The sequence below is a fragment of the Anabrus simplex genome, chromosome 2 (genome assembly GCF_040414725.1).
Source record: "Anabrus simplex isolate iqAnaSimp1 chromosome 2, ASM4041472v1, whole genome shotgun sequence".
Lineage (NCBI taxonomy): Eukaryota > Metazoa > Arthropoda > Insecta > Orthoptera > Tettigoniidae > Anabrus > Anabrus simplex.
In genome coordinates, this window is record NC_090266.1 from 627,032,513 (window position 1) to 627,047,565 (window position 15,053).

Consider the following 15,053-nt stretch of genomic DNA (forward strand, 5'->3'; position numbering starts at 1 on the left):
TACTATCCAGCATTAGACATCCGCAAGCTAACCCGAGTGAACGTATCATGAGGGAGATATCCAAATATTGCAGGATATACTGCCCTAGAGAACATTATAAGTGGAACACTGTAGTGCCCATTATTACAGAGTGTATTAACACAACTAGACACGAATCGACCGGTATGATTCCAGCATGGATTCACAATAATGAGCTGCCTAAACGTCCTTGGGAAAATGTAATTCCGTGCCCTAGGGATCCTCAACTAGCTCAAGAGATTTGTGTTAATAACGTTGCAGAACACTTAAAAGCACAGGCTGAGAAGCGGCTGCGAAGAACTAGGAATAAAAAATTTCATAGACCTTTACAAGTGGGCGAGTTAGTGTTAGTTAAGACACCCACTGTCTCTAACCCTACAGAGAGATACTACCATAAGTTCGCTGAGCTATACACTGGACCGTATAGAATAATTCATAGTTATGAAAATAACTCATACAAGGTACAAAGCTTGGACGCTACAGTGACTAAGGTCTTTAACTCATCAAACCTTAAGCCCTTTTTCCAACCCGGCCAATATCAATTAGATAATCTGGAAGAAGAAGAAGAAGAAGGAGGAGGAGGAGGCGAAGAAGAGGAAGAAGAACCTGAGGACGAAGAGACCGAAAATCTTGCCAGAGAGGAGGTTATCATTCCGGAAGATGATGAAAATGACAGCGAAGAAGAGCAACCAGAGGTACCCAATGGAGAAGAAGAAGAAGAAGAAGTGAATATGATTTCTCCAGGTGACCAGAAACAGATATCTGCGCAGCGCAAAGAAACGGAGTGTCAAGACTGCGAGAGTAACCACCGGAGATTTCTAGCTCTGCTGGATGCTTATTACCAACTTAGGAAGGATAGGGAGGCTATCATGTCTGTAGCTGAAGATAGTCCCATGCCCTGAAGTTTTGAATATTGACAGCAGATATGATTGCAATGAGAAAATGAGCTTGGAATTTGGAAAATAAAATTCTTAACAAAATTTTATTTTGTCGTTCACGGGGGGCTATGAACCATTCTGTTCATTGAAGCAATTGTATTAATTTGAGTATTGGATATTGGAATCATACTAGGCCACCCACGAAGCCGATGTCTTACAGTATATGTCATAAAGGGGTCCAGAAGAAGCGTTCTTATGTGAAGTGAGCGCGAGCGTCATTATGAGAAATCTCCAGAACTCATTAAAAGAAGTTATGTCCCAAGCCAAGCCTCTTGATGAAGTTTGGGGACGCTTTCCAGTTCGCGGCTAAACTTATTCTAGGAGGGAAGAATGAAATAAATTAATATCTTTAGTTACAGAAGAGTTGCATTGGATTGAGACAAGAATTGCAACCTGTATTATTTCTGCTTTATTTTGATAGGCATTAGGGCTGCATTAATTAATGCATTCGCTAATTTGAGCTCATGGTATAATTAATGCGGGAAATTTTCCCGGGCACGCTAAGATTGCACGCAGCCAAGCGGCTTGATGACGCGACCCGGAATTATAAATTAAGGCCGCCAGGGCATATCAGAGTCATTCGTAGACCGAGAGGCTGCAGGAACGAATCGTCATACGGTGTGTTGGTACTGAGAACAACGCTTTGTCTTCAAGCTACAACGACTACCTGTACTGCTATTTCCGCAAAGATTTACCCCAGCATCAAGTCAGAACGAGTGTTTGACAGCATCATTCCAAAGAAGCCAACACAACAACGGGCATCGAGCCAGGAACATTGGGAGCACCTGACCAGCACAACATCGAAGAGGACACCTTCCGACTACAGAGGGAGCTGTACGAAGACGCCACACCAGCAAGAATGTCTCCAAATGGTCAACAGTATCTGATGAAAGCCCGGCAGTCTATCAGAATGTGGTAGATCCAGTGGTCCACAGGGATGGCCGCTCCGCTATGTCTTCTATTTTAAGGTCAGAGCTCTCCAATTCTGTTTCAAGCATGTCATTTAAATTTAGATAGGAATATGGGGGCCGTCAGTCAGCATATTTGTGTTAATAGGAGAATTTCCCTTGTAATATAGAGCTAGGCCTCAAACTCGAACCCCGTACTTTAAGGTAGATGTTATTTGTAGAGTCCTTGTTAACGAATTTATAGTTCATTTTGATTGCGTTATTTTGAAGTACATGTTTGTGTAAGGGTCTGATCGAACTCAGTTGGGCATAGGAGGTTAGTCTACAGATAGGTACTTTTATTAGATCACATTCAGGCATTTGTTTCTGCAGACGTAGAAGTGTATAATTATGACCAAGTCGTGACCAGTAATTCACCCAGATTCACTGGTAGAGCGAGCGAGTCCAAATATTGAAGAGATTTGAGCCCATTAGAGGCCGAAGTAAAATTTGCAGTTGGTATGAGAGCCCAACCATTGATAGTTTATTGAATATATTTTGGAAATGCCTAGTATGGCAATGTGATGATCGCTTAATGATTAGTGTTTTGTAGCACCAGGATTTAGCCCATGAGAGGCATAAGTAAGATGAGCGAGATTGCTGAAGTATGGAGACAAGGGCAGATAGCCCAGGTATATTTAAATGAGGGCTTTAACAGCTGACTACGTGAAGTGTTCTTTGAAAGGCAAGACTTTAGCCTGTCTTCCCGCTTGAGCTCGTAAATTAGGGAACTGCCGCAAGGGGAGGGGTGAGAATGGAGGTCATTGAGCTTGACGTCACAGGCGGGTGTGTTGGTCGTCTGCAGTATTTCAAGTATGCCAGAAGGGGAAGAAACGACCTTCTTGTTCTGAGAGCAGAGAGAGATTTGTTTATGTCCGATTTGTTTTACGTAAGATTTTAACACTGGCCCATTTTATACTGACACCCTTGTATGTGTTGATTGGATCTTTGATATTGTTTGCATAGGTATCTTGGACACCTTACCTGTCATAGGACTAGGGTTCGTGACCGTGTCAGGTCATTGTAAATTTTGTGGTGATTTTGTTTGCACCGGGGTTCGACGGCGCGAGGCATTGTAAATTTTTAAGGGAATCATTGTTTTTGTGTCATTAAGCAGATATCCATCTTTCTAAACTTCGTGACTTACACTATGGTTACATGCTTGTTGCAGATTCACGTGTTTTTGTGAAGGCAGTGAAATGATAGTCATCGGCTCAGCGTCATTTTTCCATCTCTTATTGAAATGATCTTTTATGTGTAAATAATTCAATTTCATGTAATAAATCCCTATTTGTTAAACTTGGAATGCAGCGGTGTTTTCTGTTAGATATTTTATTTTAAATTTTTTATTTAGTCGAATTCTTACCTGAGGAGGCACATGTCCTAGTGTTTTATCTTTATGTTGCCCCATTATACCCATGTTATCCTGAGAAGAGCGCTCTACCGGCTGATTGAAGAGGACAGTGTTCAGGTAAGACTATGTGCACCAGCTCACGTCTGTGAGAGTTCGTTCACTACTGTACTCTGGGTTCGAGACCGGCCTTCGCCTGGACGGAACTTAATAGTGCAGTAGGGCACAATATTGTTTTTGAAAAACCACTTAACGTGGGGGAGGGGGGTAAAAGAGACTGAAAAGGGGGTTGAATTAATTTCATTAGGGTATTGACATCTCAAAAAAAAAAAAAAAAAAAAAGTTGTTACAGACGTAAAAATTGGTATTTACAGTCTCCTTTAAAAAGAAAGAAATATGTATTCTTTTGGTTTTGGGAAATCCACTTAAGGGACTGAAAAGAATTGAAAAAGCAGGTGAATTCTTAAAATGAGTAGCGGTATATCTACAGTGTATGTCAAAAACTTTACACGTTACAGACATGGAACTTGGTACTTGGAATGTCCTTTAAAAATAAAGAAACATGTTTTCTTTTTTTGTTTTCGGAAAATCCACGTAGGTGGGGGTGGAGGAAGGGCTGATAAAGGGGTTGAATTCTGTTTTTGCGGATACTTATTTCTCAAAACCTGAAGATGTTACAGATGTGGAAATATGTATTTGGAATCTCCTTCAGAAATAAAGAAACTTTTTTTTTTTACTTGAGAGAAGACATTCTTACGTGTACAGTTCTATGTCGCATGGTCATCTTAGCCCCAAAAGGCAATACCACAAACGTGGTTTACAAAGAGTTTCTAGGTAAATGAAACTCAATTTTTCAGTGAGGTTTTATACTTTGGGGATTTTCAGATAATGTCTTAGTACAGTACCGAGGAACGATTACTTTTATCAAGTTACGAAATCCACGCGAGAAGCCGCGGGTAACAGCTAGTGTATACATAAAGTTCACTGCAGATCGTACAGCACACAAAATTAACGTCTTTCACATCACTGTCAACTGCAGGCTTGAATACCAACCAAATACGACTTTTAAGTTTAGGATCCGGTTCAGAAGTCTTGTATTGTGCGGTTTTTAGTTCGTTTGTTGCTTCTTCTTCTTCTTCTTCTTCTATTTTTACTTCACAATTTTTTGCCACCTTTTTTTTTTTTTTTGGAACTACAGTCCACATTCATTTCCGATAACAGGATAGACGGAGAAGTCAAACTGAAAACCACAGCAAACTTGATCGTCTCCACTCGACCGTAATGCAACGCACTCCGCTGACACGCAGTACACTGTACATATTGAAGCAGTCAGCCCATAGAACTACCACAGCGCTGTCCTTGGCTCACCGCATACGTATGACAGAGCGCTGCCCAGACCGGCCAATGCGATGTCATGGGCTTCGTATGTTCGAGCTTTCAAAGCACATCACAGTCTACTGCCGAAGCAGCTCATGGGCAGGGCCTCTCTGCAGGACTCAGTCATGCATGTCCAATGAATCTCTGGAGTCTATTTCTATTTTGAAGACCAGCAGTTCTGGTTCCTGTTATGACAAAACATTTTCTCAAGACCTTTTTCAGGAAGCTAAAAAAGTCACAACTTCGACTTTAAAGTCGAACTAGTGTATGATTTGCAGTGTGTATTATATTATTTCTTGCCTGTGTTATGTTAAACAAGTTTTATTTTATAAAGCCTTTTTCAATTATCGCATATCTGCTTAATTTATCAAGGAAGTCCTCTCATGTATGCTCCAAACTAATATTCACCATGCCTGTTGCTCTTTAACATGGATTTCTTCTTGATATGTTCATCTACAAATCATTGGCCTATGATGTAAGTAGATATGGTTTCATTGAAGTATCCTGTTTAAAGCATGAATTATTGTATTTTGTAGCCCAGAAGTATTATTATTTTCGTCAAGCCAGGGTATAACTAAGAAACAGTGTTAGATTTTGGTCCACCCGATCAATACACAAAACTCAAATCAGAAACTGAAAAAAAAAAAATGGAAAAAAAAATTGGAAAAACCCAATGTCTTTTTAAGGACTATTTGGGAAATGCAAAAGATACAAATACAGTATATATATATACATTATTTACACAAATTGACCTCACTTCTTGAAAAAACTTTTGTCTTCAATGTTAAAAAATGAAATTAACTTGAAATTGACAAGCCTCCCCAGGAGATCTCCCCAGTCAACACACTGAAACTACCAGCTTCCAACAATGCTTGCAACTGAGCTCGATAGCTGCAGTCGCTTAAGTTCGGCCAGTATCCAGTAATCGGGAGATAGTGGGTTCGAGCCCCAATGTCGGCAGCCCTGAAGATGGTTTTCCATGGTTTTCCATGGTTTCCCATTTTCACACCAGGCAAATGCCGGGGCTGTACCTTAATTAAGGCCACGGCCACTTCCTTCCAATTCCTAGGCCTTTCCTATCCCATCGTCGCTGTAAGACTTATCTGTGTCGGTGCAACGTAAAGCAAATAGCAAGCAATACAATACTTGCAACATTTTTCAAGTAAGGTCGTTCATATTTAATTTGGCTGAAAGATTGTTTGCAAGAAGTTTCAAACTACCTCTTTAAATATATGTATATTTGTTCTATGTTTTCTCAATTGTTTAAAAAGGAACTTTCATTTCAAATACGGACAGCAACAATGGACATTGACTCCGTACGAGACGTTATGGCAGACGTTAACATTGAAGACAAAATTTTTTGCAAGAAGTGAGATCAATTTGTGTAAATAATGTATATATATTTATATCTTTTGCATTTTCCAAATAGTCCTTAAATAGACATTGGATTCTTCCATTTTTTTTACATTTTCTTTTTCAGTTTCTGATTTGAGTTTTGTAATCTACCACATGATTTTATAAATACAGATGAAACATGTCCCTAAATATTTTTAATATGTTTTTAATTAAATAGTTCACTTGTAAAGTGATGTGTATTGATTGGGTGAACCAAAACCTAACATTGTTTCTTAGTTTTAACTGTATCAATACGGATCTACACGATGAAGTTCGTAAATTGTACTAAGCTGGGGTATGTAAAAAATTGTTGGATTTTTTGTCGCGCTTGAGCTTTGCTGATAGCCCTTTTCAAAAGTTGGCAGGTATGTAGTAGTAGTAACAGCTTTCAATAGTCAGCATGTAGGATATGTGTCCCGTAAACGTTGTTTCCTTTTCCTTATTGATGTTTTCATCTGATTAACTCACATATGAAAATATACGTGTCTAAAATGTAGCCTAATTGCATTGTGTTTATCACATACAGTACCGTATGTTACCGAACACAAGATTACATAGAAGTGCATCAAAATGTTTGCAACAGATCATCTTCTCTTTATGGTTGTTTTGGGAACTGAATTCCAAGATCTGCATCAAGGACCTGTCAAAGTTGGTACAGATTATGGATGAATAAAAGTTCCTGACATTCTCCCTCCCACCTGCCACACACACACACACACACACACACACACACACACAGACACAATTCACAGAACATCAAACCGGAAGCCACCATAATATGAGCTAAAATGTTGTCTTAAATTGTTTGAGCTTCAGAGAATGGTGCCTTTATATGTTCAGTAGAAATGTGGATGAATCCATACCTTAGTATTACAGTTCTCTTTATAGATGAAGACTGGAAACTTAAAAATCGTACCCTCGTTATTACTAAATTTATTGACAAGGAAAACAGGTACATGTGGAAACAGATAAAAGGGGAGCTGTCAGACCTGGGAATACTGAATATTCTGAACATATGAAGAAAATCTTCATGGCCGATAAAGGAGCAAATAGTTAAAACTCTTGAGTTCTACCGCAATTATCCATACATTGCTCATTGTCTAAGCACAGTGCTTAGACATATTTTCCAAGACAAATTCATAACTGAAGAATTGCCAGCATTTGAACCGACCCTCTACGCCGCCAAACAGTTTTTTGAGAATAGCTTCACGATACAGATGAGAAGCTGTCTTCGAATATGAAGTTGATATTTACTTATTTATTAAAGGACCACTATTCCGATGACGATCCCATTGCTTGGTGGAGAAATTACAGCACAGAATATCCAAGACTTACTCTGCTAGTGAAGAAAATATTGTCTATTCCAGCCTCCAATGTAGCAAGTGGAAGAAATTTCAGTTCAGCAACCTAATTTGTGACAAAATGAGCTCGCTTAACCCAAACAAGGTATATGATGCTCTCTTGATTAATTCTGTACTAAAACAAAGCAATGGTGAATGTTTATGATGATGTGAAAAACTCAACAATATAATGTTCCGAGTCTGCTAACATGACAAGTTGATTGCAGAGTGTTTATAGTAAGTTAGGTTTGTAATTAATTACTTCCAACTGTAAATTTCAATACATATTTCGTTATAATATTTGCATGTATTCAACATTTTATAGGCAGCAACCCCCTTTCCATCGCTCCTTTCTAGCTTGTTCATCGTAACTTCGTTGATACTAACTAAATCGTGCTAGTCAACCCGCTCATACGGTCGACCGCGTGAGGGTCGAATGAACGTGAGCGAATTCACTGGATAGTTTGCAGACGTCTAGAGTGCCTAGTGGGGAATCTTTTAAGTGTGTATGATCATTGAGGTTATTTTGTTTGGCTTTTTTCATGATGTGTATTTCTGTTAACTCCTTTATATTTAATGATCTCCTGTTACTGTTATGTGTAATATTTTAAAATCTGTGTCGGTTGTGTCTAATTGCATTTTTCTGTTCTTTGCACCTGGTGTGGAAATTAAATTTTGTTTGGCCGATATATTTGACAATAAAATTTGGTTCTTGGAACAGAAAATCATCTACCAGGCTGCTGACAGTGGAGTTCAAACTCACCATCTCCCATATGCAAGCTCACAGCTGCGTGACTCAAACCGCGCTGCCAACTCACTTGGTAATGTCATATATGTCCACAGTGCTAAATTCCTTCTCCTGCTGAGGTTTTTTAATCATACACATTATATCCAGTGCTACACACTCCATTGCGGCTGCTGGCTTTTTAAAATTATATTCATTATATCTAGTGCTACACATTCCATTGCTGAATGCTTGGCATTCTGAGTATCACATAGTGGCCTATTCTATTCTAAGTTTGTGCTAAGTGACAGTTGTAGTAAAAATTGCATAGCATTTTATGAATACCAAGCCCATCTTTACGTACCTTAAGTAGACCTTCAGGCAGAGCAGTGGTTGCTTTGTAAATCAAGGCCCATCAGCGCTGTAGCATCATGGGGTTTGTTTGACCCTACAAAAATTGAAATGCCTTTATTTGTTTATGTACTAATCCTACTGGATAAACCAATAAGTACAGAGCAAGTGGCTGCCCGGTTTGGGTCACGTAGCTTTCAGCTTGCATTCAGGAGATAATAAGTTCGAACCCAACTGTCGGCAGCCCTACCAATGGTTTTCCATGGTTTCCAATTTTCACACTAGGCTCTATGTTAATTAAGTGCGCAGTCGCTCCCTCCTGACTTCTTGCCATTTCTTATCCCATTATCGCCATAAGACCTATCTGTGTCGGTGTGACATAAAAAAGTAAACGAATAGTATATTGTGTCTTATGGTGGAACAGATTTCTGGTTGTCCTATATGCCTTTTGATTTGGTACAAGATGAATCACATGTTGCTTAACTTTGAACTTCTGTTTTGCAGGACTGGTACAGCTTAAGCCTGTAGCTGGACGAAGAAGGCAACATTTCAGGATTAACCTGCTGGACGCAGCAGAGTACTCGGTACATCACTGTTTGAAATTTAGTCAACTGTTTCCCAGATGTTAAAAGTGTGAATTATACCAACTTATATGCTGCTATCTTCACAATCTCTGAAATGTTAGTTGCTTCAGAATCAACAGTATTTTATGTAAATTATTCTACTTGTAAACTAATAAAAGATTTTCAATAAATATTTATGTGCATTTTTATGAACATGTATATTGTAGCATTGTGACCATACAAAAGCAAAGTCCTGCTGTTTAGGGGTATCAAGCCTGCCAGCACCTGGAGGCTCCTGGTTCGATTCCCAGCCAGGTCAAATTTTTAAATGTATGTGAGGGCTGGTTCGAGGTCTACTCGGCATACATGGGAGAAATTGAGGAACTGTCTGACAGGAAGATAGTGGCCCTGATCTAGAAAGGCGAGAATAACGGCTGAATGGATATTTTGTGCTGATCCCATGTCGCTTCGTAATCTGCAGACCTTCGGGCAGAGCAGTGGTTGCTTTGTAAGTCAAGGCCCATCAGGGCTGTAGCATCATGGGGTTTGTTTGACCCTACAAAAATTGAAATATAAACACTGAGGATCAGAAGACGAGACTTCAATATAAACTAAACAAACTGTAAAAACATTAGATACATTGACAATTGGGAACATGCATCATTTTCAAAAATATTTTTTTTGAAAAGTACACCAATGAAATAGTACGTAAACGTATTACATTGTGGTATGTTGCCTTGTTTTCTACCATTAAAAAAATATTTAATAGTGCCTTTCCGCAAAGCGAGTGAAACGGCTTCTGACGTAAGCGGCGCGCTGTGACGTCACGATCCAGTACCGCATGAAGCTCTACCAGCCGTTGTGCATCAGCCGTTGCTAAAAGCCGATTGTTTATTATTCATGATCGCGAATAACTTCGAAATGACAGAAGAAAGGTTCAAAACAGCACAATCAGACAATCTATCATGTGTAAATGTCATCATTCTTGAAAAATAGTGACTTTTGTGGCCGCAGAAATTCGCGGATAACAAGCAAGTTTGTAAGTGGCGTCTTTTATATACGTGCAATGTACTGTAACCCATAGTATTAGGATAACAACGAACCTGGATAGATATCACATCACTTTCAACATTTCCTTCTAGACTGATTCCCCTATTAAAGAATAACATTACATTTTCGGGCTTTCAGCATTAGTAAAGTAAGAAATCGGATTTCAGCACTAACATAAACATATTGGTAGCATTATAGTACTAGTCCGCTTCTGTGGTGTAGTGGTTAATGTGTGCCACTCCCGGAGGCCCGGTTTCGATTCCCGGCTCTGCCATGAAAGTTGAAAACAAATAGTACGAGGGCTGGAACGGGGTCTACTCAGTCTCGGGAGGTCAACTGAGTAGAAGGGTTTCGAATCCCACCTCAGCCATCCTCGAAGTGGTTTTTCGTATTTTCAAACTTCTCCTCCAGGCACCTAAGGCCACGGTCGTTTCCTTCCCTCTTCCTTGTCTATCCCTTCCGATCCTCCCATCCTCCAACAAGGCCCCTGTTGAGCATAACAGGTGAGGCCGCCTGGGCGAGGTAATGGCCCTCCTCACCAGTTACATCACCATACTCAAAGTCTCACGTTCCAGGACACTGCCCTTGAAGTGGTAGAGGTGAAATCCCTCGCTGAGTCCGAGAGAAAACCAACCCTGAAGGATAAACTGATTAAGAAAGAAAGAAAGAAAGAAAGATCATAGTACTATAGGGCTATAATCTATCATTCCCCAAAAAAATATATTTTTATGGTTGGGACAACTGGCCTACCCACTTCCAGGGCCCATGAAAGAGAATTAAATATCTTTGTGGAGGGAAAAAGTTAAGCATGATAAATGACCGTCTAGTTTTCACAAGTCGGGCTGAGTGGTTCAGACTGTTGAGGTGCTGGCCTTCTGACCCCAACTTGGCAGGTTCGATCCTGGTTCATTCCGGTGGTAGTTGAAGGTGCTCAAATACGTCAGCCTCGTGTCGGTAGATTTACTGGCACGTAAAATAACTCCTGCAGGACTAAATTCCTGCACATCGGCGTCTCCAAAAATCGTAGAAGTAGTTAGCGGAGCGTGAAGCCAGTAACATTAATTACATTTGGCTTTTAACAAGCTGAGCATATCAGGAAAGAAAAGTGTTCTGGTGACATTTTAGTCGCTCAATACAGGAATGTCTTTGGGTGCTGTGATTTTTTTTTTTGCTGTTTGCTTTACGTCACACCGTCACATATAGGTCTTATGGCGATGATGGGACAGGAAAGGCCTAGGAATGGGAACAAAGCGGCCGTGGCCTTAGGTTCAGCCTCAGCATTTGCCTGGTGTGAAAATGGGAAACCACGGAAAACCATCTTCAGGCCGATATATTTGACAATAAAATTTGGTTCTTGGAACAGAAAATCATCTACCAGGCTGCCGGCAGTGGGGTTCAAAACCCACTATCTCCCGGATGCGAGCTCACAGCTGCGCGCTCCTAACCGCACGGCCAACTCGCGCAGTATTTTTACCCTTCGGTTTATTGACTTGGCTTGTATAACCTAAAACTAAGTTGGATAATATTTTAAACACCTACATCACTATTTTCACCTGTGTGCAATTATGTTATTTATTTCATTAATCTTATGATAATTATTATAATTGAGCATTGTTAACTTATAAGACCCCAACAGACAAGCATTGGTTTTGTGTAGAGTTATACATTTGTTAAATTCACGTTGTTTCCTTTCATGATGTACACGCCTATTCTTTGTTACATTATAGAGTATTTAAATATAGCCTAAATTTCTTTACCAATTAAGCTCTTCAATAAAGACATAACTGTCCCATGCCAAGATATATTGGTAGAATTAGAGCTGTCAAAATGGTTCATAACCCCTTTGATTTATTATCTTGACATGGATCACCCAAAACATAGGTTAGGTTTGGAGAATACTTTAATAATCAGCATTATTTAATGCACTGTTTATTACTTTCATATTCCAAGATGTAATCGAAGCATTTAAATAAAGCGTCATACATTAAAATTTAAAGTTTTACCACTAGAACAGCTGACATGGAAAAGTGATTTGAAAATTCAAACAAATTCATCTTACGTTAAAATCTTCCAAAAAAATAAACTGTAGACTTTTCCGATATATCACCAGCATTTCTCCAGCTCGCCAAAATCCATTTTTCCCTAGTTTTAGCGTCTTTGGAACGTTTATAAACAACTTGTTTTGTATGGTATGCGAAGTGCTATTGCACATCGGAACTCTACACCATTTATAAGTTTTCTGCCTCACTGTCTGCGCATGATTCATTTTAAGTCTAAAATATACCACTCAGATTATTATCCAATGTACAGACCTCGAATTTAACCATACTAGACACTAACGTAAAGTAGAAATACGCGAAGTGTATCCTGCTTCTCACAGCACACTATGCGTTATTTCGTCTGCTAATTCAGTCAACCTGTACGATGACGTAAGGCCAATGAGATCGCGTACTTGCGTGACGTGACATTTTCGTAGATTTTTATCATATTTGGAGTTATTATTTGTACATTCTGATCACATTTTTGAATTCTGCATGCAATTTTGAATCAGATTAGCATATTTATAATTAAAACCCCGGATCATGCATGTTCCCTATTCAGTTGAAATTAATGATCCCAGGTCATATCCACTATTTCAGGAAACCAACTCTAAATGTGGTATTGAACTTAATGTATGTCATTTTAAGGACATATTCCTTGTTGAATTATATCTCAATTTAACTAGATAGATAAGCCTAAATTTAGGAGCTATGTGAGGACAGTTTCTAATAAGAAATGTTAGATTAGGGCAGAAATAATCACACAACACATGGTCTATAATTATCTATATTTTATTAAGAAATTAACAACAGTCTGCCAAATTGCAACATGAAAAGATACAAGTGACTACACAAGTTTACAAAATACTTGTTCCATCAAGAGGAAAGGAAGGGGGGGGGGGGGGGGGGGGGGGGGAATGATAAAATAGAACACACTGAATAGCATATCTGCATTTAGTTCAGGTTTAGCTCAAAATGTCCTCTTTGAGCATCCGAAAACATTTAAGCTCTGTGAACATGTGGTAACTACAATAGTGCCTGAATGGTGCCTTACCTAGGGTTACCAGACGTCCGTATTTACCAGGATATGCCCTTATTTTTAGCGTCTGTCCTGGCGTCCATATTTATTTTTTAATTATTTGCTTGTTGTATGTATATTCGTCTATAATGTTAAAATGAACTTTTTCCAACTGGAAACCCATTTTCTTAAATGTAGACCCACTTTGACTTCAGCCGCAGCTTGAACTTTTAAAATTCCTGTAGTCTTTGACTAGTATATTATCACTGGTCGAAGTCGATAGTCGAAGTTGGCGATAGCATACGGAAACGGAAGCTAAAGACAAATAATTTTCATCCATATTGCTGCTTAGTTGTGCCACAATCCTTGTGATCTACTCTACAATATCTGTTGTGATCTATTGGTACGTTAAATGTATTATGGGTTAAAGAAAGTGTAAGGTGACTGCTGAATTGAAGAAAAGATACAAATGCTTCAAAAAGGGCCGCACCGATGAAGAAGCCATGAGTCTAGTATGTAAACCAGGAACATACGTTTCTTTGGCTAATTGTGGAGCTATGGATTTAGAAAGTCACATTACAACGGGCAAACATAAAGCTAATATTCAAAGTGCATCAATGTGTTGACATTTTTCAAAAAGAACACATCACAAAACGAAAATGCGATTGCTGCAGAGGGAGTTCTTGTGTACCACAATGCTGTTCATCATGAGAGCTACAAAACTGTGGATTGTATGTCTAAGCTTACATCTAAATTATTTCCTGTTCTGAAATAGGCAAAAATATTCACTGTGCTCATACAAAGTCTGAGGCCATTGTCAACAATGTACTTGGACCTCACTGTGTAGAAAGTGCCATTAAACAAGTTAAAGATGTATCATACATTGGTGTTTGTACGGATGGCAGCAATCATGGGAATATAAAACTGTTTCCTGTGCTCATGCAGTATTTCAACTATAGGAATGGAGAGCTGTAAGCAAAGTTAATTGACCTGCACAGTGTTAGTGATGAAAAAGCTGCAACAATCTCTTCAGTGGTGTTAGATGTCCTGCATCAAAATGAAATTACGGAGAAGTGCATTGCTTTTGGAGGAGATAACAGTAATACGAATTTTGGTGGCCTGAAAAGAAGAGGAGATAATAATGTATTTTCTAACCTCAAATCTCAGCTTAACGAAACCTTGATTGGAGTAGGCTGCCTAGCACACGTGTTGCTTAATTGTGTTCAACGTGAAGTTGATTTATTGTCAATTGATGTTGAAAGCATTGTGTTAAAAGTGTTCAACTACTTTTCTAAATTCACCATAAGGAATGAAGAGCTAAAAACTTTTTGTGAATTTGTTGATGTGAATTACAAATCCCTATTGAAGTATACAAAGACTCGTTGGTTGTCACTTTCTCTAGCTGTTGAAAGGATGCTTGAACTGTATCCAGCACTTCGGTCTTATTTTCTCTCTGTGGATAACCCGCCAACAATTTTGAACAAGTTTTTTACCAATAAGTTAAGTGAAATGTATTTAATATTTTGCCAGTCTTTAATGTCAGTCTTTCAAGAGAACATTCTTCATGTTGAAAAGAAGAATAATTCCATTATTGAAGTGAAACAGGCACTTGAAGAAACTGTTGGCATTTTACAAGCTTGTTTTTCAAATAATTTTGTTCCTATAAAAGTGAAAGAAATGATGAAAACTTTGAAGGAGGAAGGGTTGCAGGAAGACAGTGATTCCTTCATGAAAGAAGTCCATGATGTACAGTATATAATGCATGCCTGGAGTACCTTGGAAAATGGTTATAAAAAAATTCAGTAGGCCTACTTTGAAATGGATGACCTTAACTTCAGATTTCAACTGGAGAAGATACTGTTAAATATCTTAGTGCTAAAGGTGTACACATTGATGATGTTAGATTATTTATTTGACCAATTTGTAAATCTTCAAAAGTATG

At 38.8% G+C, this 15,053-nt stretch overlaps 1 protein-coding gene across 2 annotated transcripts in view; it reads left to right on the forward strand.

The window, feature by feature from the left end:
- LOC136864280 (isocitrate dehydrogenase [NAD] subunit gamma, mitochondrial) overlaps window positions 1-9,195 on the forward strand; it is a 319,092-nt gene extending 309,897 nt beyond the window's left edge. For both annotated transcript variants that reach the window (XM_067141053.2, XM_067141054.2), the window contains one exon: window positions 8,946-9,195. Coding sequence is in view for 1 of the 2 variants with exons in the window: in XM_067141054.2 (XP_066997155.1) it covers window positions 8,946-8,961 (16 nt within the window). In the remaining variant the exon portion in view is untranslated. The remainder of the gene's footprint in view (window positions 1-8,945) is intronic.
- Window positions 9,196-15,053: the final 5,858 nt, after the last annotated feature.